Here is a 25,043-nt window from a genome sequence, read left to right as displayed (position 1 = left end):
CGATACTCATTAATATTCTCTTGTTTGGAACTTTGCCAAAGGCTTAATGAAAGTCCATGTGCACGTAAAACCGCTCTGCATTTCTTCCATTTACCATAGTCCCCTCCTCCAAGTCCTCCAGTTTATCAAGCAGGATCTTCCTTCATGAAATCAATGTTGGTTAGTTCTCTCTTTCTCCGTGTAGATATTTAGTAATTTCATAATTAAAAGATTCCAAAATTTTCCCTACCACAGATATTAAACTAACTGACCTGTAATTACCTGAGCTCACTCTGACTTCCTTTTTGAAAATTGTTACTACATTCATTGGCTACTCTGCTCTGGCACGTATCAATTCTCAATAGCATCCAGAAGTATAATTCTTCATCTTGCATTTAACCAATTCAGGATTTACCACCATTCCCAATATAATCCTTTTGTGTGTAAACAGTGAAGTACTTATTGAGTATCATACATAAGAACATAAGAATTAGGAACAGGAGTAGGCCATCTAGCCCCTCTATCCATCTATCCCTGCCAGTTTCTGATTATCCTCTTCTCTTGGTCCTATCTCACAATTAGCATTTCTCATTTTATTGATATATTTGTGGAACACTTTATTGGTTAATAGTTTGAGGTTCTTTCATCTTGCTTTCATTATTCCTCCCTTATCTCTTATTTTCTTATCATACCTATAAGCCTCGTCTGCCCTCCTCTTAAGTATTAGTTTGTTTCTAACCTCCTTGATCATCCATGGTGTCCTGAAACTTGAAGCAGTCTTTTTTTTAAGCATTTATTCTGCAACTTTGCATTCTTTTATTTTTTAAAATGTCCAATTTCGATCTGCAGTCCAGTTTATACTTGCCATCTAGAGATCAGAGAGCACCCATTTTAGTTGGTCTTCGGTAGACAAGTGAAGTGTGTCTCAATTTCCAGAGGACTTGTGGAAAGAATTTGAATGTTTTAGATGTCTATTGTATAGGTAATGTAAACATGACTTGAACACCGGAAGCTGCATTGCATAGGGCTGATGAGTTATGTAGTAAGCATTAAAATTGAAGATAAACTAACTGATCTCTACATTTTTTCACAGTGGTGGTTAAGACTTTTCATCTGACTTTATGCAGCTGGGATAGGGAATGAAGATGGGAGGACATCAAGGAACATTTATTTTATGTTTTGTTGTAATGAATCAATAAAAAGATCATTTTGAATTTATATAAAGCTTGGATTTTATTTCTTCCCTTGTGTTGGCTCATGTTCCATTCTGCTTCATTTAAAGGCACAATAGTTGAAATGTCTCTTTATCCCCATGGTCCACAGCAGAGGCTCATCTGTTTGTATTGTCACAATCCCACATCCATCATAAGTGTTAGAGGTGCTGACCAGCTTCCCAAACTGAAGTACTTGATTAGCTGCAAAAGAGAACATTGGTAGAGATTTACTTTTTTTATCCATGACCTCTTGGAACGTAAAAGCCACTGTGGGATAAAGACTAATTTAAGCCCTGCCATTGTAATCCAGTGAAGGCTGCAGCTTTTCCTACTGAGTATGCAATCATATGTGGGTGATCTTTGGCCCCCCTGAAAGCCAGCCAAAAGTGTCATGCCCCCATTTTGGCTGCAGGCATCACACAGATGAAAAGTAAAATACAAGAAGTGGAAAACTTTACACACATACTACCCTAAACAAACACTGTCAGCAATAAGTGGGTAGTGATAATTGCTCACCCTCTGCTAAAATGTTTCCATAGCAATCAATGGAGGTGCACAGTCTTTCAGGTGACTTTCTCCTTTTCCTTCTTGAAGTTGTTTGACTCCTTGCAGAAGTGTGGTTACACAGGGATGAGTTATTCTGCTACCTTTTCCAATAACCATTATTCATGTTAATCAGTCAGCAGACCACTTAACTTTTTGGTTGAGGGGCTTTGGAAGAGCAGCTGAGGATTTATTTCCCCCCCCCCCCCCTGCCCCATTCTGTTTCAGTATGAACTGAGCTCTGCTCACCAGGAACATTGTGTGTGTATGAGCTACTTTTCTGCCAGGAGATGGTGCTGTTGGACAGTTTTTTTTAAATTGGCTTTGTTTAGTGCAGGAAAATGGATGAGGAGTGGCTAAACTTTGTCTCTGAGCTACGAGTGCAAAATATGGAGCCTCACAGGCTAGGTACATAGTTTAAAATCAATATTTCCATTCATTTGTATATATTTCAAACTGGATACCAACAGATGTTAGTCTAATTTAGAATTTTTCCATGCATGAGAACAGTGCCAAGAACAACACTGCTGTTTCTCACTCTGCTCACCACCCCAGCTTGGCACTCCAACCACTCCATAGTTTCTCTTGTAGTGCTTTCCAGACTTTTCTCTTCAATGAGACCCACTTTTTGCTCCCTGATCCGTTCACAGCTCTGCTCAATGCTACATCCTACCTCTACATTGTTAACTGTATCTGTCCTTGGACATTTTTTTTCCTTTTCACATACTGTGATCAACCTACTCCTTAAAAAGCCTAACAGCATATTGCTATATACCCTCCAAGTACTGCTGCATCTTCAACCTTCCATTTCTCTCGATGTCTGAATATCCTTGCCCAGTTCCACATACTACTTCTCTTGGCACTCCCAGTTTGAATTACTTCAATACCGTTTCTGTAATATGGAAGCTGCTCCAGCAAAAGTAACAAAGCACATTGTGCAGCTGTACTGTTACCCTTTGACATGTGCAGTCTTGATGTAATGAGACAGGGTTAATTAGTAATCCTACAGTGAAGGATCCACTGGGGAAGAGTGATCATAATATAGAATTTCATGTGGTTAAGTCTGAAACTAGGGTATTAAATTTTAAAGAGCCAATTAGTTACAGTAGATTGGGAAATCAGATTAAGATATGGTAAACATTTAAATAAATAATAACTCCTCTTGAAGTGTTACAACCATGGCTAACGAGAGTTATGGATAGTATTCGATTAAAAGAGGCTTGCAATGTTGCCAAAAAGTAGTAAGCCTGAGGATTGGGAGTTTTTAAAAAAAAAAAAGGATGATAGAGAGAGAAAATAGTATATGAATAAAGTAGCAAGAAATATTTTTAAAAAGTAAGAACTTTTACAAGTAAAGGAAGAAATTAGCAAAAGTAAATGTAGGTTCCTTAGAGGCAGAGACACGAGAAATGATAAGGAAGAATAAGGAAATGTAAGGCATTAAACTAATAGAAAATTATGGCATAGAAGTCCATCGTGTCTGCTGGCAAAAAAAGAGCTATGCAACCAAATTCCATTTTCCAGTTCTTGGTCCATGGCCTTGTAGGTTATAGCACTTCAAGTGTATATCCAAGTACGTTTAAAATGTGATGAGGGTTTCTGCCTCTACCCCCACCCTTTCAGGTAGTGAGTTACAGAACCTCACCACCTTCTAGGTGAAAAAAGTTCTCAACTCTCTAATTCTGCTACTAATTACTTTAAATCTATGCCCCCTGCTTATTAACCTCTCTGATAAGGGAAGTAGGTTCTTCCTAACCACTCTATCCAGGCCCCTCATAATTTTATACACCTCAATTAAGTCTCCCCTCCACCTCCTCTGCTCAAGAAAACCCCAGCCTGTCCAATCAGTCCTTGTAGCTAAAATTCTCCAGTCCTGGCAACATCTGAGTCAATCTCCTCTGTACCCTCTCGAGTACAATCACATCTTTCCTGTAATGTGATGACCAGAACTGTACACAGTACTCTAGCTGTGACTAACTAGTGTTTGAGTTCAAGTATCACCTCCCTGCAACTATTTTGCATCTGTCTTCACAAAGAACATACTGGAAATAATGGGGAATCAAGAGTCAAATGAGAGTGAGCAACTTTAAATAATTCATGTTAATAAAGAAAAAGTACTGGAGAAATTAATAGGACTAAAAGCTGACATCCCCTGGACCTAATGGCCTACATCCTAGAGTTTTAAAAGAGTTGCCTGCAGAGATAGTGGATGCATTGGTTTTGATCTTTCAGAATTCCCTAGATTCTAGAATAGTCCCCATGGATTGGAAAGTAGCAAATGTAACTCTGCTGTTCAAGAAAGGAGGGAGAGGAACCATAGGTCAGTTAGCCTGACGTCAGTAGTACAGAAAATGCTAGAATCTATTAAGGATGTGGTAACTGAGCACTAGCAAATCACAATACGATTAGACAGACTCAACACTTTTATGAAACGGAAATCATGTTTGACAAATCTATTGGGAGTTTTTTGAGGGTGTAACTAGCAGGGTAGATAAAGGGGAACAAATGGATGTAGTATATTTGGATTTTCAGAATGCATTCGATAAAGGTGCCACACGAGGTTGTTACATAAGATTAGGGCTCATGGGATTGGGGGTTATATATTGGCATAGAAATGAGAATTGGTTAATAGACAGAAAACAGAGTAGGAATAAAGGAGTCATTTTCAGATAGCAGGGTGTAACTAGTGGAGTGGTGCAAGGATCAGTGCTTGGGTCTCAGCTATTTACAATCTATATCAATGACTTAGATGAGGGGACCATGTGTAATATATCCAAGATTGCTGATCCAAAGCTAGGTGGGAAAGTAAGCTGAGAGGAGGACAAAAAGCCTGCAAAGGGATTATAGACTGGTTAAGTGATTGCGCAAGAAGGTGGCAGATGGAGTACAACTTGGGGAAGTGTGAAATTATCCACTTTGATATGAAGAATTAACAAAAAATGTTTACAAAAAGGTGAGAGACTGGTAAAGGTTGGTAATCGGCGATTTGGGTGTCCGTATACATGAATCACAAAAAGTTAATATGCAGGTACAGCAAGCAATTAGGAAGGAATTACTGCAAAGGGGTTGGAGTATAAGAGTAAGGAACTCTTGCTGTAATTATATAGGGCCTTGGTAAGACCACCATCTCATCATCATCATCATAGGCAGTCCCTTGAAATTGAGGAAGACTTGCTTCCACTCAAAGTGAGTTCTCAGGTGACTGAACAGTCTAATACAGGAATTACAGTCTCTGTCACAGGTGGGACAGACAGTCATTGGAGGAAAGGGTGAGTGGGGAATCTGGTTTGCCGCATGCTCCTTCCACCGCCTGTGCTTGTTTGCTGCATGCTCTCGGCGACGAGACTTGAGGTACTCAGCGCCCTCCCAGATGCTCTTCCTCCACTTAGGGTGGTCTTTGGCCAGGGACTCCCAGGTGTCGGTGGGGATGTTGCACTTTATCAAGGAAGCTTTGAGGGTGTCCTTGAAACATTTCCTCTGCCCACCTGGGGTTCGCTTGCCGTGTAGGAGATCCGAGTAGAGCGCTTGCTTTGGGAGTCTTGTGTTGGGCATACGAACAATGTGGCCCGCCCAACGGAGCTGGTCGAGTGTGATCAATGCTTCGATGCTGGGGATGTTGGCCTGATCGAGAACTGACGTTGGTGCATCTGTCCTCCCAGGGAATTTGCAGGATCTTGCGGAGATATCGTTGGTGGTATTTCTCCAGCGATTTGAGGTGTCTACTGTTTATGGTCCATGTCTCTGAGCCATATAGGAGGGCGGGTATCACTACATTCGAGTGACATAAGCTTGGTGCCAGATTTGAGGGCCTGATCTTCGAACACTCTCTTCCTCAGGCGACCGAAGGCTGTGCTGGCGCACTGGAGGCGGTGTTGAACCTCGTCATCGATGTCTGCCCTTACTGATAATAGGCTCCTGAGGTATGGAAAGTGGTCCACGTTGTCCAGGGCTGCGCTGTGGATCTTGATGACTGGGGGGCAGTGCTGTGTGGCAGGGTCAGGTTGGTGGAGGACCTTTGTCTTACGGATGTTTAGTGTAAGGCCTATGCTTTTGTACGCCTCGGTGAAGATGTTGACAATGGCTCGGAGTTCAAAAACAATCAAAACCAGGTGAGACCATATCTGGAGTACTGTGTACAGTTTTGGTCTCCTTACCTAAGGAAGGATATACTTTCCTTCAATGTTCCCTCTAATTTTTGGGGGGGATACGCGAGACCTCCAGACGGCTGCAGGCCACTGGCTCACTAGATTGATTCCTGGGATGAGAGGGCTGTCCTGTAAAGAAAGATCGAGTAGAATGGGCCTATATTCTCTGGAGTTTAGAAGAATGAGAGATGATCTCATTGAAATAGATAACATTTTTGGAGGGCTTGACAGGGTAGATGCTGAGAAGCTGTTGCCCCCTGGCTGGAGAGTCTAAACTAGGGGTCAAAGTTGCAGGGCAAAGGATCGGCTGTTTTTGGACTGAGATGAGGACACATTTCTTCACTCAGAGGGTTGTGATTCTTTGGAATTCTCTAGCCTAAGGGGACGTGGATGCACAGTTGATGAGTATATTCGAGATTGATAGATTTTTGGGCACTAAGGGAATCAAGGGATATAGGGATAGGGCGGGAAAATGGAGTTGATGTAGAAGTTCAGCCATGATCTTTCAGAATGGCAGAGCAGGCTTGAGGGGCCATATAGCCTACTGCTCCTATTTCTCATGTTCTTATGTAGTTGACTACACCATTCTCCTTTATGGCCCTGTATACTCCCATGGCTCTAGTACTATCTGCTGATGGACTCTCTCACTGATCAGGTTGTGGGGAAAAAACAAAGCCCCCAATTTTCCTGGGGCTACAGAGGATGGCAAGCCTGATTTCCACCTGAGAAAGTGGGGGGGGGGGGGGGGGAACCTGGAATTTAGTGTCCACTGGCATTTTAAATCACGTGGTGGTGGGGGACACAGATGGAGTTTTTCCTGCACTCACTTGCAGTAAAAGCTGAGGAGGGGATGGGGGAGGGTGTAAGCACTTATCCAAACTAAGGCACAAATCTAACACAGTTTCTACCCCCCACACACCCCATTAAAATAAATGGGAGGAAAATCATTTGCAGTTTCCATCATTTGTGATAAGTGCTTATGACGTGGAAAATCCAAACAACTGCATATAGTAAGTGATTGATTGGGGGTCAAGCCCTTTAAACCATGGGCCTAGTCTCAAAAAAGTGCTTTTCCGTAGTCCCCTCTGTGGAAGTACTTCATATTCACACCAATATTAGTTTAGGGACCACTTATCACAAAAATCAATGTTCCCATCTTCAAAAAGTGAGCATTTTGCAGAAATTTTCATTAGAAAATAAGCAGAAATCTCGTCAAAACCCAGAGTGATGATGCAATTGCGAGTTACTTAAATGAGCAATCACAACTGCTCTATTTGGCAGTACTGCAAAATGAAGCCAATCACGATCTTTGTACTAGATCGATTAGAGTCAGTGACTGCATGCACCGAAATAATGGCGTGTGGGAGCCAACGGCAACATCATTTCTTTTTCGGACTCTAGCTGGATAAAATTTTTCACGAGTGTTCATCAGTGGAAATTTACTGGAACTAGAGAAGCTAAAATTGCAGAGAATGCCATCGAAAGTTTAGATCTGGAGCTGGTTATTGCACCAGAAAGACTCGCATCAATCCCACATTCGATTGGATATCATCGGCAGTGCTACATGCGTTTCAGTGATAAATCCAAGATCGATAGAGCCAAGAAGCAAGAAAGGGAAAATCAGAACAATGAATGTGAGTACATTCATATATTTATTTGTATATATTTATCACATATCAATACTGAGAAGAATGAAATTAAAACATTACATATCTATCATATTCATTTACCTCTTTTTCTCTCTGTTTGTCTCCCACCCTCTTTTACTCATTCTTTTCTATTTTCTTTTTTTTCTTGTCTTTTTATTTCTGTGCAACTGAAGCAGTCATTGCAGAACCAGTACAGAAAGGAGAGGCGTGAAGCCGTCACCAAGGTTCGACTGCTTCGCTCAAAGACGACAGACCACAAGGTTATACCTGCGAGGGTTTCCCATCTTCTTCCAGTGCAATGCCTTCTTTGCAAGAAGGACAAGAACATTGTGGAGAGGCACAGCCGAAAGAGACGACGAAAGAGGCTGGTACAATGTGAGACTAAAACTGCAGGTAAGCTGCTCCTTGCAGCAGGAACCCGCAAAGATGAGGCAATCCTGTTGCATATCTGTGGACAAGATCTTGTTGCCCTTGAAGCAAGGTATCATCTTAGCTGCTACCAGAGCCACACCCGATTTCTGACCAGAAAGGAGCATGAAGACGCTCTGGAAGGCAACCTCTACCAGACAGGATATAGGCATTCTGTGATACAATGATAGCGGGCAGGATTGTAAAGAACAGTGACGTTCTTAGAATGACAAAGCTGAACAGTTTGTTTAAGAAATGCATTTTTGAGAAAGAGGGTATCGATGCTTCTTCTTATAAAATGTATAATCCTAAACGTAGAATGCAGAAATCTTATCATTTCCTGAAATTTGTCAGATCATCACACAGTAATGAGAGTGATCTTGTTTTTGTAGAAGATATTACAACAGAAGAAGTTGTTGAGGTAGTCAGAGATTTGCTTTCAGAAACAAGCACAAGTGAGACTGATACAGACATGGATACCAGCACGGATCCTGGAGCCAAAGTTCCTGTCAGAGAATTGGATTTAAGACCTGATTGCAGACCCTTGTACCATGCTGCTCTGGCACTGAAACATTAATGAAAGAGAAATATGGTGTCGTTCTGGTGGTGGCATTTGCTGCCAGTTCCAGTGAGCATATACAGTCATCATAAACAGTCCTGACACTGATGTCTTTGTACTGTGCTTGGTGTTCTGCAGGGACATTAATGCCAAACTCTACTTTCGCACAGGAAGAGGAAACAACACGCGTACAATAGATGTTCATCGCATCTTTGATCACTTTGGGAAAGATGTGTGTGCTGCTCTCATTGGGTTTTACTGTTTTTCTGGATGTAATTCAGTAAGTGGTCTGTATGGAATGGGGAAGGTGAAATCAGCGAAAGTCCTGATCACAGCAAAGAGTACCATTCGACATTTGAGAAGTTAGGGACCTCGTTTGTTGTTTCACAATCCCTCTGTGAAAAACTAGAGGCATTCACTTGCGAACTCTACGGGCAGAGTGGATGCAGAGATGTGAACCAGACCAGATGTCAAATGTTCAAGACTGGATGTTATGCAGAGAAGTGCTTGCCACCAAATAAAGATTAACTGTACAAGCATTTAGAGCGTGCCAATTACCAGTCTGCAATTCACAAGCACATGCTGGAAATCCCATCTGCAAAGGGGCGAATGGGGGGAAACTTGAAGATGATGTACTTATCACAGACTGGATGACACTTCTTTCAGCACCAGCAAGTGTAATGGAGCTTGCACGTTGTTCATGCAAAAAGAGCCAGTGTGCACAAGGAAGGTGCTCTTGTCTTCTCAACAAACTAGCTTGCACCGACAGCTGCTTGTGTGTAGGTTGTGAAAATGTTGCATCTTTGACAGAGACATTGAAGGCTGAGGAAACAGATACCCTTGATTCTGATGATGATTTATCGATATGCATTCCTTTTCAGCCTCTAACTTTTTTTCAGATCTATATTACTTTTATTATAATTATTATAATTATATGGTTGACAAATGAGTGCGGGTGTCTGTCTGAAATGTCAATAAGTGTGGATGAAATAAATGGTTGCTAAGGTAGGTTTCTTAGCAACGGATATGAAAACAAAACTTAGTTTTATGTATAACTGCACCATAGGATGCGACCAGACTTCAGATGTCCTCAGTAATACTTCTTTTTACCAATTCTTATACTATCCTTAAAATTTAGCAGTATCACTGATATATCACCATTGCTAGGGAAAAGAAAGTCCATAGCAACCATTTTTATGTTTTTCTTTGTTTTTGGCCATTTCTCGGTAACACTCAATTTTCAGACTTGGAATATTTGTTTTTTGCTTCAGATACATATGTTTAACATATTTAGCGTGTTTCTAGGTACTTCCCACACAGAGACGACGGAACTAAAAATCTAGGCAAGAAAATAGGCTTTGGCCCATGGTCTACTTCAATTCAAGTGCAAACACCTAACCATATGTTTGATTGGCAGCTCTTCCACAATTTGACAGAACCATTTTTAAATTGCCTTTGGCTCACTTTTTTTGGAAAAATGTTTCATAGCCTGTCTTGTCGAAATTGGGTAATCCGTCTGATGGATAGCCAGCACCAGCCCCCCTAGTAAAGGTTAATACTCAAGGACCTTGAGTCCAATCCAGTTTACATTGTAGTTTAGCCCAGCTGACACAATTGTTTGCCATTTTCCACCTTAAGAGGCAGAATGTATTTACTGCAATTATACAATATTTCATTGCTTCTGTTCACTTAGCCATTTACTGGTTAATAAATCTGTTTCGGCCACAATTTCTGATGTTCAGTAGTGGAGCTTGAACTGACAACCATCTGACTCAGAGGTGAATGTGCTACCACTCAGCTAAGGTTGACAACTATATCATTCTACGTACGTAAGATTAGTTTGGTGGTGGTGGTGGTGGTGGCGGCGGCGGCGGCGGTGGTGGTAAGAAGTAAGATCCTGTCCTCATATTTTGCATAGTCATCAAAAGGGAATCCCTGACTTCAGTTCCTCTTCCTCAGGCAAGTGGTGCTGAGGCAGATTTCCCCAGCTACGATCAAGTAACTCAGCATGTACTTACCAATCTAGAATTTCCTGCAACAGTGAGATCGGTGATGTATGCCAGAAACTTTTCTCTTTTGCTCGCTGATTTCACTGTTTCAAACTTACTCCAAAATTTCCTGGATTTCTGATTAGAATATGCCACAGCAAATCAGAAGCGGCACAGCCAATGACCGATGATGTGGCCTGACCTGCTGAGTATTTCCAGCATTTTCTGTTTTTATTTCAGATTTCCAGGATCTGCAGTATTTTGCTTTTGACTGATAGGTAGACCTTGTGTGGCTGGTCACTCAGATGTTTTTGTGCTTTCTGCTCACAGCCTCAGCAGGCAGGGACACGGGTTTTAGCAAATACACCTGAGGAAGTGTTACAATAATTATGAAAAGGGAATTAAAAAAAAAATGCTTTTTATTTTGTTCCTGGGATGTGGGCGTTGCTGGCAAGGCCAGCATTTCTTGCCCATCGCTTGAGATGGAGGTGTTGAGCCGCCTTCTTAAGCCGCTGCAGTCCGCATGGACAAGGTAATCCCTCGGTGCTGTTAGTGAGGGAGTTCCAGGATTTTGAGCAAGTGATTATGGTGATATATTTCCATGTCAGGATGCTGTGTGACTTGGAGGGGAACTTGGAGGTGGTGGTATTCCCATGCGCCTGCTCTCCTCATCCTTCTAGGTGGTAGAAGTCGTGGGGTTGGGAGGTACTGTCAAAGAACCCTTGGTGAGTTGCTGCACTGCATCTCCGTGTGCTGGTGGTGGAGGGAGTGAATGTTGAAAGTGATGGATGGGGTGCTAATCAAGCTTTCTCCTGGATGGCGTTGGACTTCTTGAGTGTTGTTGGAGCTGCACTCATCCAGGCAAGTGGAGAGTATTCCATCACATCCCTGACTTGTACCTTGTAGATGGTGGAAAGGCTTTGGGGAGTCAGAAGGTGAGACACACACCACATATATCCAGCCTCTGACCTGCTCTTGTAGCTGCAGTATTTATGTGACTGGTCCAGTTAAGTTTCTGGTCAATGGTGACCCCAGGATGTTGATGTTGGGGGATTCGGCGATGGTAGTGCCATTAAATGTCAAGGTGCGGTAGTTAGACGCTCTTTGGTTGGAAATAGTCATTGCCTGGCACTTGTGTGGCATGAATGTTACTTGCCACTTATCAGCCCAAGCCTGAATGTCGTCCATCGACTGCTTCATTATCTGAGGAGTTGCGAATGGAACTGGAGGCTGTGCAATAATCAGCAATCATCCCCACTTCTGACCTCATGATGGAGGAAAGGTTATTGATGAAACAGCTGAAGGTGGTTGAGCCTAGGGCACTGCCCTGAAGAACTCCTGCAGCAATGTCCTGGCGCTGAGATGATTGGGCCTCCAACAACCATAACCATCTTCCTTTGTACTAGGAATGACTCCAGCCGGTGGAGAGTTTTTCCCTTGAATCCCATTGACTTCAGTTTTACCAGGGCTTCTTGGTGTCACAGTCGGTTAAATGCTGCCTTGATATCAAGGAGAGGCGCTCTCACCTAACCTCTGGAATTCAGCTTTTTTGTTCATGTTTGGACCAAGGCTGTAATAAGGTTTGGAACCGAGCGGTCCTGGCAGAATCCAAACCGATGAGCACTGTTGACAACATCTTCCATCATTTTGATGATGATTGAGAGTAGATTGATGGGGTGGTCATTGGCTGGATTGGATTTGTCCTGCTTTTTGTGGACAAAACATACCTGGACAGTTTTCTACATTGTTGGGTAGATGCCAGTGTTGTAGCTGTACTGGAACAGCTTGGCTAGAGATCCGACTAGTTCTAGAGCACAAGTCTTCAGCACGATATAGCTGGGATATTGTCGGGGCCCATTGCCTCTCCTGTATCCAGTGCGCTCAGCTATTTCTTGATATCATGTGGAGTGAATCAAATTGGCTGAAGACTGGCTTCTGTGATGGTGGGGACCTCAGAAGGAGGCCGAGATAGATGATTCTTTCAGCACTTCTGGCTGAAGATGGCTGCAAATGCTTCAGCCTTGTCATTTGCACTCATGTGCTGGGCTCCGCCATCATTGAGGATGGGAATGTTCATGCAGCTTCCTCCTCCTGTCAGTTGTCTAATGGTCTACCACCATTCATGACTGGATGTTGCAGGACTGCAGAACTTTGATCTGATCTGTTGATTGTAGGGTCGCTTAGCTCTGTCGAAAGAATGCTGCTTCCGTTCTTTAACATGCATGTCGACCTGTGTTGCAGCTTCCCCCGGTTGGTACCTCATTTTTAGGTTCGCCTGGTGCTGCTCTGCTACACTCCTCAGTGAACCAGGGTTGGTCCCCTGGTTTGATGTTAATAGTAGAGTGAGGGATATGCTGGGCCATGAGGTTACAGATTGTGGTGGAATACAATTCTGCTGCTGCTGATGGCCCGCAGCACCTCATTGATGCCCAATTTTGAGCTCTTAGATCTGTTCTGAATCTATCCCAGTTGGCATGGCGGTGGTGCCACACAACACACTGGAGGGTGTCCTCAGTATGAAGACGGATCTTCGTCTCCACAAGGATTGTGCAGTGGTCACTACTATAAATGCTGTCATGGACAAATGTGACAGGTAGATTGGTGAGGATGAGGTCAAGTAGGTTTTTCCCTCGTGTTGTTTCTCCCACCACCTGCTGCAGGTCCAGTCTGGCAGCTGTATCCTTCAGGACTCGACCAGCTTGGTCACTAGTGGTGCTACCGAGCCATTCTTGATGATGGACATTGAAGTCCCTCATTTTGTGCCCTTGCTACTCTCAATGCTTCTTCCAAGTGGTGTTCAACATGGAGGAATACTGATTCATCAGCTGAGGGAGGGTGGTAAGTGGTAATCAGCAGGAGGTTTCTTTGCCCACATTTGACCTGATGCCATGAGACTTCATGGGGTCTGGAGTCAATGTTGAGTACTCCCAGGGCCACTCCCTCCCGACTGTATACCACTGTGCCGCTACCTCTGGTGGGTCTGCCCTGCCGGGTGAGACAAGACATACCCAGGGATGGTAATGGAGGAGTCTGATTCATTGGCTGAAAGGTACGATTCTGTGAGTATGACTATGTCGGGCTCCTGTATGGCTCAGAGATGTGGACCATGTACAGCAGACACCTCAAGTCGCTGGAGAAATACCACCAGCGATGTCTCTGCAAGATCCTGCAAATCCCCTTGGAGGACAGACGCACAAACATTAGCGTCCTCGTCCAGGGCAACATCCCCTGCATTGAAGCACTGACCACACTTGATCAGCTCCGCTGGCCAGGCCACATAGCCCGCATGGCAGACACGAGACTCCCAAAGCAAGCGCTCTACTCGGAACTCATTCACAGCAAACGAGCCAAAAGTGGACAGAGGAAACGTTACAAGGACACCCTCAAAACCTCCCTGATAAAGTGCGACATCCCCACTGACACCTGAGAGTCCTTGGCCATAGACCGCCCTAAGTGGAGGAAGTGCATTCAGGAGGGCGCTGAGCTCCTCAAGTATCGTCGTCGAGAGCATGCAGAAATCAAGAGCAGGCAGCGAAAGGAGCATGCGGCAAACCAGGCCCCCTGCCCACGCTTTCCCTCAACGACTATCTGTCCGACCTGTGGTTCTTGTATTGGACTGTACAACTGTAGTGTATGGAGAGTCAGACTGACCACTGTGAGCTCAAAGTAAAGTGTGACCGTAGTCTTTTATTGCAGGTCTCCAGAGTGCCTCTCCAACCTGTGAAGCCTTCTTAAATACCTGTGCTCCCAAGGGATTATGGGATCCTTTGGGACTCCGGGGAATGAGCCCTCTGGTGGCTGTACAGAGTAAATACAAGTCCACATATATAACAACAGCCACCTAAGAACTCATGCTAAGAGTGGAATCAAGTCTTCCTCGATTCCGAGGGACTGCCTATGATGATGATGATGATGATTGCTTGACTAGTCTCTGAGGCAGCTCTCACAATTTTGGCACAAGTCAAAATGTTAGTGAGAATGACTTTGCAGGGTCAATTGGGCTGGGCGTGCCTTTGCCGTGTCCGAAGCTGCTGTCTTGGTCGATGTCGGGTGGTCCATTCGGTTTTATTCTCATTGTTTTTTGTAGTGATTTGTTACAACTGAGTGGCTTGCTGGGCAAATTCAGATGGCAGTTAAGAGTCAACCACATTGCTGTGAGTCTGGGGTTACATATAGGCCAGACCAGGTAAGGATGGCAGATGTCCTTCCCCTAAAGGACTTAGGTCATTTTTTTATTCCAAGTTTATTTAATTAACTGAACTTAAATTCCACAGCTGCCGTGGTGAGATTTGAACTCACATCTCTGCATTATTAGTCCAGGCCTCTGGATTACTAGTCCAGTAACATAACCACTATGCTACTGTTCCGCTAATTAATTCCATCTTCATGCCCCTGTGTTGAGCAATGCAAAATTCATTTTAAAACTTGACAAATATGTAATGATTTATTTGACATTGTAACATATCAGTAGGCATTATTCTAATTGATTACAAATAGCACAATTTATTTTGCAATGTTTAAAAACGTTTTATACTGTTTTCAGTGGGACCCCTACGTTAACAATATTTGGTGGTGCTCTATGTGCCTCTAGTATTTATAAATTACATGCACCGAGTATTCGTTACACATTACAATGGACCTCAATTCAAAGCACTCATTTGGAAGAGACAGGAAACCTTATTCTGCTTAATATTAGCTAGATTTCGGAAGAAATTATTTTTTGTGATGCATGGTAAGTTTCAGGTTAGTTTCACAAACTGGAACAAAGCCACCTTTGCTCTGTAAACCAGACACATAATAGTTTGCCATAGTAATTTAGTGGTATTTAGGCACAATGTGCAGACAACACAGTTTGACATTTGTATAAGTGCAAAAAGATGGACCTGCAGCCATTAATTTTGAGTCTAAGCGGCAGCGGCGAGAAAACAAGTGTTAATTCCGGAAATTCATTATTGCCATTGCTTTTAATGATGGTCAGAGCTGTAATAATCTTTTACTGGTCAAATTTTTGGCGGGTATAGTTACAAAATAGCGAAACTCACTTATGCCATAAGTTTCTGAAACTTCTGAGCTAGAATAATGGTGTACCCTGTAGATAAGATCATAAAAAATGGGAGCAGGAGTAGACTATTCGGCCCCTCGAGCCTGCTCCGCCATTCAATAAGATTATGGCTGATCTTCTATCTCAACTCCACTTTCCTGCACTATCCCCATATCCTTTGATTCCCTTTAAATTCAAAAATCTATCGTTGTGCCATTACTGTGGTGCAAGTTTTCAGGAAATTCCAGGTCATGATCTTGAGCTGCATGGATCAAAGTCACGACACCACAATATGTGGTGCATTTACGAATTGAGCCACCAGGAGGCCCTATTTGTCAATTTTAAATGGAACTAAGTTGATGAGTGGATTGTTATCATTGTGAACCATTTTTCTGGGCATCAGGATCAACAATGTCAGATCAAGTTGATCTGCAGACCCAAAAGCTCCTGAGACTCGACTTACAGATCACAGACCTCAGTGTGAATTGATATGTCCTTACTATACAGTATAAATGCACACGAGGCCCATACTTGAGAGGTCACTCTGTGACCAGTTACCTTTATTACCAAGACCTCAAGTGATGAAGATGGATGGAGCTTCCCCTTTTATACCTGCAAGTCCAAATTAGGAGTGTCTCCCACAAGTTCGCCCCTTGTGGTCAATGTTCTCAAGGTGTACAACTTAGGTCAGCTTATACATGGGTTACAATGATAATTGAATACATGACATCACCTCCCCCCAAAGTCTTATTGGGATCACAGGTTAAGTCTCCCTGGTGGTTTACGCTCCCTTGTAGAGTGCCTGAGTTGGGGCTCCGGTTGTTGGGCGCTGGCCTGAGTGTCTGCTGTTTGCGGTGCCTCAGGCCTGTCCGGATTGCCCACAGTGACTGAGCTCTCCTCCACTTGGTTCGGTCACCTGTGGTGGAGTAAACTCTACGTCGTGTTCTTCCTCTGCTTCTTCTATGGGGTTGCTGAACCTCCTTTTAATTTGATCCACGTGTTTGCGACAGATTTGTCCATTGGTAAGTTTAACTACCAAAACCCTATTCCCCTCTTTGGCAATCACAGTACCTGCAAGCTATTTGGGCTCTGCAGCGTAATTAAGGACAAAAACAGAGTCATTGACATCAATACATTGCGCCCTCGCATTCCAGTCATAGTAGTCATATTGTGACTGACGCCTGCTCTCAACAATTTCTTTCATAGTAGGGTGTATAAGGGATAACCTGATTTTGAGCGTCTATTTCATTAGCAGCTCTGCGGGTGTAACCCCTGTGAGCGAGTGTGGTCGGAATCTATTAGCCAACAGGAGGCGTGATAAGCAGCTTTGTAGGGAACCCCCTTGGATTCTGAGCATCCCCTGTTTGATTATCTGCACTGCTCGTTCTGCCTGGCCATTTGAGGCCGGCTTAAACGGTGCTGTTCTGACATGGTTGATTCCATTGCCTGCCATGAAGTCCTGGAATTCAGTGCTTGTGAAGCATGGGCCATTGCCACTGACCAAGACAGCCGGTAGACCATGGATGGCGAACATTGCCCGTAGACTTTCTACCGTGGCAGAGGATGTGCTTCAATTTAAAATGGCACACTCAATCCATTTGGAGTAGGCGTCTACTACAACCAAAAACATTTTTCCCATGAAAGGACCTGCGTAGCCCACATGGATGCGTGACCATGGCTTGGCGGGCCAGGACCAGGGGCTAAGGGGGGCTTCCCTGGGTGCGTTGCCCAGCTGAGCACACGTGTTGCACCTGTGAACACAAAGTTCCAGGTCTGCATCTATCCCTGGCCACCAAACGTGTGACCTGGCAATTGCCTTCATCATGACAATGCCCGGGTGCTCATTGTGAAGTTTTCTGATAAACACCTCTCTGCCCATCTAGGGCATGACTACTCGATTTCCCCACAGTAGGCAGTCGGCCTGAATCGAGAGTTCATCCTTGCGCCTATGAAACGGTTTAAATTCCTCACGGCATGCCCCGTACGTGGCTGCCCAGTCCCCATTCAAGACACATTTCTTGACTAAAGACAGTAGCGGATCTTTATTTGTCCAGACTTTAATCTGACGAGCTGTCACAGGTGAGCCTTCGCTTCGAAAGCTTCAACAGCCATGACCATCTCAGCATCATGCTCAGCTGCCCCCTCAGTGGTGGCTAGTGGGAGCCTGCTGAGTGCATCGGCGCAGTTTTCAGTGCCCGGTCTGTGCCGAATTGTGTAGTCATAGGCGGCTAACGTGAGTGCCCACCTCTGTATGCGGGTCGATGCATTCGCATTTATGGTCTTGTTGTCGGCCAAAAGGGACATTAGGGGTTTGTGATCTGTCTCCAGCTCAAATTTCCTGCCAAACAGGTACTGGTGCATTTTTTTTACTGCATATACACATGCTAGCACTTCTTTTTCTACCATCTGGTAGCCCCTTTCTGCCTGGGACAGACTTCTTCTGGAGGCATAAGCTACCAGCTGTAACTGACCATTGGCATTCACATGCTGCAACACACACCCGACCCCATAGGATGACGCATCGCACGTTAAAACAAGTTTCTTACACGGGTCATATAACGTTAACAGTTTGTTGGAGCATAACAAATTGTATGCTCTATCAAAAGCCCTTTCCTGGCTGTCCCCCCAGACCCAATCACGACCTATGTGTAGTAGCAGCTCTAACAGCGTACTCAATTTTGGAAGAAAGTTGCGAAAATAGTTCAGGAGCCCCAGGAACGAAAGCAGCTCCGTCGTGTTATGGGGTCTGGGTGCTCTCTGGATCACTTCCGTTTTGGACGCAGTAGGGCTGATCCCGTCTGCTGCTACCCTCCTCCCCAGGAATTCTACTTCTGGAGCTAAGAAGATGCACCGCCTTTTTCAGTCGCAGCCCTACCCGGTCCAGTCTGCCTAGCACCTCCTTCAGGTTCTTCAGTATCGCAACCCGTGATGAGGATGTCGTCTTGAAAAACCACCATCCTTGGAGTCGACTTGAGGAGGCTTTGCATATCTCGCTGAAAGATTGCGGCAACCGAACGAATCCTGAATGGACATCTGTTATACTCAAACAACCCCTTGTGTGTCGTGATGGTGGTCAGCTTCTTCAACTCACTCACCAGCTCCTGGGTCATGTAAGCTGAGGTCAGGTGCAATTTTGAAAAAAGTTTGCCACCGAATAGTGTCGCAAAGAGGTCCTCCGCTCTCAGTAGCGGGTACTGGTCTTGGAGTGACACCCGATTGATGGTGGCCATTGTAATCGGCACATATCCTGACCGACCCATCCGCCTCGAGCACCGGCACGATCGGGCTCGCCCAGTCACTGAATTTGACTGGTGAGATGATGCCTTCCCTCAGCAGGCGGTCAAATTCGCATTCTATCTTTTCCCGCATCACGTACGGCACCGCTCTGGCCTTAAGGTGTACTGGCCTGGCGTCCGGGTTTATGTGAATCACTACCTTGGTCCCCATGAAAGTGCCGATGCCGGGTTGAAATAATGAGTCAAATTTGTCCAGGACCTGTGAGCATGATACTCGCTCCACAGAAGAAATTGCATTGACATCGCTCCATTTCCAGTTCATGACAGCAAGCCAACTCCTCCCCAGCAGTGTGGGGCCATTTCCCGTGACAATCCAGAGTGGCAACCTGTTCTCCGAATCTTTGTGGGTCACGACTACCGTGGCACTGCCTAGCACCGGAATGATCTCCTTTGTATATGTCCGTAGCGGTGCGACAATCGGCAATAATTTTGGCCTTCTGGCCTTGGACACACACAATCTTTCGAACTGTTTGATACTCATCAGGGACTGGCTGGACCCCGTGTCTAGCTCCATTAATCCTGGGATGCAATTGAGGAGCACTTCATCATTATCGGTGACGTCCTGGTATATGTGCTCCACATGAACTCGCTGAACTTCAACTTCCAGTGATTTCCCCCAGTATTCAATTGGCCTCGTAGGGCTTACATCGGGCCCATCCTCCTCGTACATCAACCTGGCTGCAGGCTTCCTGCACGCACGCGCCAAGTGACTGCTGACGTTGCAGTTTCTGTAGGTATATTACTGATACCTGCAAGCTCTGGTTGGGTGTTTGCATCCACACCTCCAGCATGAGCTGGAGGTCCCGTTGTTGGAAACAAAAGGTCCATTACCAGTCGATCATCTCTGACTGTCTCTGTAACTGTCCTTAAGCGCACCATTAACAGGTATTGATGGCTCCATTACTGGCCGCATTGTCCATTGCGATGGCATGAATCGCCGTTCAACTAGCCATTGTCTCTGTTGAATGTCCCCTTTGGGTTCGACTACATGCTGGGGCATGTCCGATTGCCCTTGTCTGCCTAGAGAACTGTGTGCCGCATTAACAATGTTGACTCCCTCGTCGTTTGCCGCATTTAAGCCAAGAGTTTTGTCATACATCATTCTGGTCTCTTCCTCCCCGAGATAAATGTCTGGGCTATCAGAGCCGCCGCTTTCAAGGTCAAGTCTTTGGTCTCAATCAGTTTCCTGAAAACCCCAGCGTGCCCGATGTCCTCAATAAAAAAGTCTCGCAGCATCTCCGCTCTGCATGCATCTGTGAACTTACGTAGGCTCGCCAGTCGCCGGAGATCTGCCACGAAGTCTGGAACGCTTTGCCCTTCTCGCCGCCAGTGCGTGTAAAACTGGTGTCTCGCCATGTGCATGCTGCTCGCTGATTTAAGGTGTTCCCCAATCAACTTACTGAGCTCTTCGAATGTCTTGTCCGCCGGTTTCTCTGGTGCTAGAAGGTCCTTCATCAGGGAATACGTTCTGGATCCACAAACCGTCAGGGGATGAGCCCTGCGTTTGTCGGCCGAATCCTGTCCCAACCATTCCTTAGTGACAAAACTTTGCTGTCGTCTCTCAATAAAGTCGTCCCAATCATCACCAATACAGTACCTCTCTTCTGTGCTGCTAGTGGCCATGCTCGCGTGGTTTAAATCCCAGTTTCTCGTCGCCAATGATATGTCCTTACTATACAGTATAAATGCACACGAGACCCATTCTTGAGAGAAGGTCACTCTGTGACCAGTTACCTTTATTACCAAGACCTCAAATGATGAAGGTGAGTGGAGCTTCCCCTTTTATACCTGAAAGTCCAGGTTAGGAGTGTCTCCCACAAGTTCGCCCCTTGTGGTCAATGTTCTCAAGGTGTACAACTTAGGTCAGCTGAAACATGGGTTACAATGATAGTTGAATACATGACATGAATATTGTAATGTATTTGCTTCATTGGTTCTTTGCTTAAGAATTCATAGCAACACATTGCTATTAAGAACTAATTGTTTATCAGCTAAGGTTTAACAATCACACTACACATTACTAGTTCATCCACCAGGCTCAGAACCACATGCCACATCGTGGATCCCCTGAACCCAACTGGGGTTTTATGGAGTCTTGTGAACATCACGTGACTGGCTAAGCCACTCACAACTCAACAGCTCTACAAACTCAACAGCTCTTTTGTTGCAAAACAAAAATAACGTTAAATCTAGTGCCCCGTTATTAAAGTGGGGGGAGGGGAGGGGGAACACTCCAAACACTTTTCAGGTGCCCTTTTTTGTTGTTGTTTTTTTGTGTGTTTTTTCAACAGCTCTGCAAATCTTTGAGCATACTCACAGGTGCATACATTACAAATATGGCCTTCTGTCATTCAGGTTCGAACACGCAGACTACAGCAAGGCTGGAAAAGGAAATTTTTTTTTCCCTGAATTAATTGTCACTCCTGCAGTTTATAATATAAACCTTTTTAATTACACCTAAATGTTCGACAGTTATGTGTGCTTGCATTGTGACATTGTGATGCAGATCTAATGACGCAATAGTGTCGACTGTCCTCAAGGCCTTTAATCCCCAGGCATAGCAACGGGGTCTGCATTGGCTCTCCAAACTTCCCGTGAACACGGCAGCAATAAATGAAATACATAACAATTTTGTGGAGATACTGTTCTGGCTGAACCATTGGGAGTCAAAACTTGTCTTTTTTACAATGCCAAAAATTCAATACACCACCTAATTAAATATTATTTTGTGGAAAACAAAGGTTGATTTAATAGGATGGGAATGCTGACTGTCTCAGAAATCACACTGATTGGAAAAGCATCCCCATTTGTATTTAATTTGTGTTCAACATTGTGAAGCTTCTTTATATGGAGTCTTGAGTGCAATGTAAATCAAGTTACTGACCATACGCAGAGTAGGCGAAAGTGACAAACAGCCAGCTTGGGTTAGTAAAATTGAAGTGCCAAAGTAGCTTTCTACAGGCAGCGATAATTCAACTCTACCGTACAACACTGCAACATTTTTGTTGGGAAGTAAAAGTAAAAATACTGGGGGTATTACAGCTATACATTATAACAGGTTGAATTGTGTCGGTAATTAAATGGATGACACAGATTGTGACCCTAAACTCAATAGTCCAGTGAAAAATGAAAGTAATTTTGATTGGTTGCCCAGGCCAATTATCGTAGTACACTATAAGAAGCAGGTTGAATACTCGCAAGGGAATGTTATGATTCCTGCACATTTCCAGATATTTAAAGGAATGATTTTAAACTTCAAAATAACATAAAATGTCAACTGTTCTAGATAAATTTTGAAGTACTAGATACGTAATAATAATAAATAATAATAACTTTTATTTATATAATGCCTTTAATGTAGTAAAATTTCCCAAGGCACTTCACAACAGCGTTACAAGACAAAACAGATAAATTTGACACCGAGCCATAAGAGAAGAAATTAAGGCAGATGGCCAAAAGCTTGGTTAAAAAGGTAGGTTTTAAGGAGCAAAATGTTGAGCTTTTAAAAAGATGGAGAGACCAAAGAACAGCTATATGCAATTAAATAACATCCAGTTTCTGTAGGTGCTATACACTATTTAATTAAAGTTCCAAACTGGCAGTATCTTTAAGCAGCTCCACCTCAAGCTGATGCTGCAACATGTAACCCAACCACAACCAACCCCTACTTAAATGTATGAATGTCAGGTTTGCCTCTCAAGTGGCAGTTTGTATGTTGCCATGGGAACCAGTACTCCTGCAAATCCACTTATTGACAAGAGGGAGGTATTATGGACACCTTGCTTCCAAAGGGGGCACACTCTCTTCATCACCAAATGTTGACTTGTGACCTATTCATAATGTCACATTGCTGCCAGATAGAAATTAACTCAAGTTTTAGAACAGGCAATGTTGTAATTAAGTGAATGTTCAACGTCTCTCCTGTTGTTTTCGAGAGCTCTCAGCCACCTCTGAATCGCAACTTGGATTTTTTAATGTCTCTAAAGGATTCAAATAGCATCAGATTTTTTGCAATACTTAGTTTCCTCAGAAGAAGGATAATTTCCTTCATGATTTGCAAGACGCCTCTTTGGACAGCCTCAAAATATACTACTTGCAATTTCAACAGAGTGGAAGATGATCCCAAATCTAATTCAGAATCGTTGCAATGCAAACAGTTTTATATTGCGCTGCTGTGATTCTCTTCCCTTAACTTCCCTCTTCCTTGGAAATTTGGTGACAAGTCATTAGATCAGATTCTGAATCAAAATATAGCATAACATAAGAGACAGATTTATGGTTTGATTTTGTAACAAGCTCTCAGAACTGTTGGAGCACATTATGGCGTTATGATTTTTAGCCCACAAAAGTGTGTGGAGAATTCAGAAGGAAAAGTTTTATTTTGCACCTGGCTATTCTCGGTGCTGCCACTAGGTACCCCCAAATGCTCCATTCCCCATCACTGCATCCTTCAATTGATGAGCGAAAAACGTTCTAAAATTGTAAAGCATACACACATAGACAGAGCTAGTCAGCAGCATAAACCAAGGTTGACTCATGTAACACCTTCTTGGTTGCTTCCACCAGCACCGTCATATACACCAGGTGTTCTCAAGTAGGGGTTTGCGAGAAAGTTTTCAGGGGTCCACCAAAACTGACCTCTGAGCTACATTTGCCCTGGTGGATTCGAATCTGAGCACTTTATAATTAGTAATACACTCAGAGATGCAGCAGTCGGAAACGGGAATGGTTCACGTGAGCAAAGTTTGGATTGAACTTGTAATAGATAGGATCAGCGAATAGTTGGGGACACAATGGGTCTTCTGGATGGCTGAGACTGCCGTCTTTCTCCGGGTGGAGTTGCAGTGCATGGAATTCATGAGTCGCCCAGACTCCTAGCAGCAAAGCAGAAGGAGAACCAGTGGGGACTGAGGTCTGGACAAAGCACTGACACCCAGACAAGCTCATGTATGTAGAGCTCCTTTAAAACCTCTTTTCAAACGGGAATTCTCATCTGTTTCATAAACTGAAATTAATCAGCGGGTATTTTTTTGAGGAGGGGGCTTGTTTGAGGATACGGTCCAAACTCAGTATGATCTCTGGTTGAAATAAAAACAGAGAATGCTGGAAATAATCAGCAGGTCAGGCAGCATATGTGAAGACTTAATTTTCAGGTCATTAACTCTGTTTCTCTCTCCACAGATGCTGCCTGACCTCCTGCGTATTTCCAGCATTTTCTGTTTATATTTCAGATTTCCAGAATCTGCAGTATTTTGTATTTGTATAAGATCTCTGGTTGACTAAGTTTGAATGAAATTAGCGGGAACGTTAGCTGGAATGTCACACCTGCTGGCAGTTTTTTTATTTTGCAGTTGTGGGCCTGATTTGTCAACCGCCCCTCTCTCAGCACAATACAGTCCAGTTTATGGGATTTGACATATTGAGTCTGCATATTAATCATGCCCAGACTTGATGGTGTGAACATGAATTAATGCAGCCAGCCTCGTCCGTACCCTTAAGAGTAATTTTGATGAATTTTTATGCGTGTTAAGGAGAGGGATATTAGGACTAGAGAAATGAACCATTGGATACTCCTTAGTCAGACACAGTATACCAATAAACCCGTTTGTCTTCCCCAACCTCAGGAGAAACCTCTCCCCCCCCATTCAATAGTACTTATTTTCCAGAACTCATGACAGAGCAATCTGCTACACACCTGTGGGTGACAAACCTCTTTAGTGAGAATATTGAAGCTAAACTGCCACCCTCTGTCACATCACAAAACAAAAAACATAATAAATATATTCATGGTATTTGGCCTTAGCTGCTGCAATCACCATACATTTGGCATAATGCTGTTTAATCCATGATTGTTAATAATCTAAGCCATGATGGTGGCTCGTTTGTCAGTTTATAACGGATAATTGAAAAACAAAATTACAAATTGGTCAATTGGCCAACAAGTTTGCACTGGTGTTTTTCTCCATGTGAGCAACCTAATCTAATACCACTCTCCTGCTCCCTCCCATACCCTTTTGCAGACAAGTATCTGATTCCCTTTTAAAAGAACGTATGAGGGTAGGTTTTGTTGCTCCTCTGGAATGCTCAGCTCCCAGGTGCACTGAAGAATGGGGTGGTGACCCGTTGTGTCACATCTGTATCCTCACAACACTGTGGTGGCATAGCCAAGGCTTCCCCAATTCAACTTAACTGGGCCTGCACCTGGAGCAGGCACAGGCCTA

The 25,043-nt window shown here is 43.9% G+C and overlaps 1 protein-coding gene across 2 annotated transcripts in view; it reads right to left on the bottom strand.

Annotated features, from left to right (window-relative positions):
• Window positions 1-1,074: 1,074 nt before the first annotated feature.
• Window positions 1,075-25,043, bottom strand: part of tpk1 (thiamin pyrophosphokinase 1) — a 691,620-nt gene continuing 667,651 nt past the window's right edge. The window contains exon 9 of one of the 2 annotated variants that reach the window (XM_070881207.1): window positions 1,075-1,394. In XM_070881207.1, the coding sequence (XP_070737308.1) occupies window positions 1,252-1,394 (143 nt within the window). In that variant the 3' untranslated portion in view covers window positions 1,075-1,251. The remainder of the gene's footprint in view (window positions 1,395-25,043) is intronic. The other variant, XM_070881210.1, reaches the window with a different exon arrangement.

The sequence above is a fragment of the Pristiophorus japonicus genome, chromosome 5 (genome assembly GCF_044704955.1).
Source record: "Pristiophorus japonicus isolate sPriJap1 chromosome 5, sPriJap1.hap1, whole genome shotgun sequence".
Lineage (NCBI taxonomy): Eukaryota > Metazoa > Chordata > Chondrichthyes > Pristiophoridae > Pristiophorus > Pristiophorus japonicus.
This window is presented reverse-complemented; position numbering and strand designations above follow the sequence as displayed.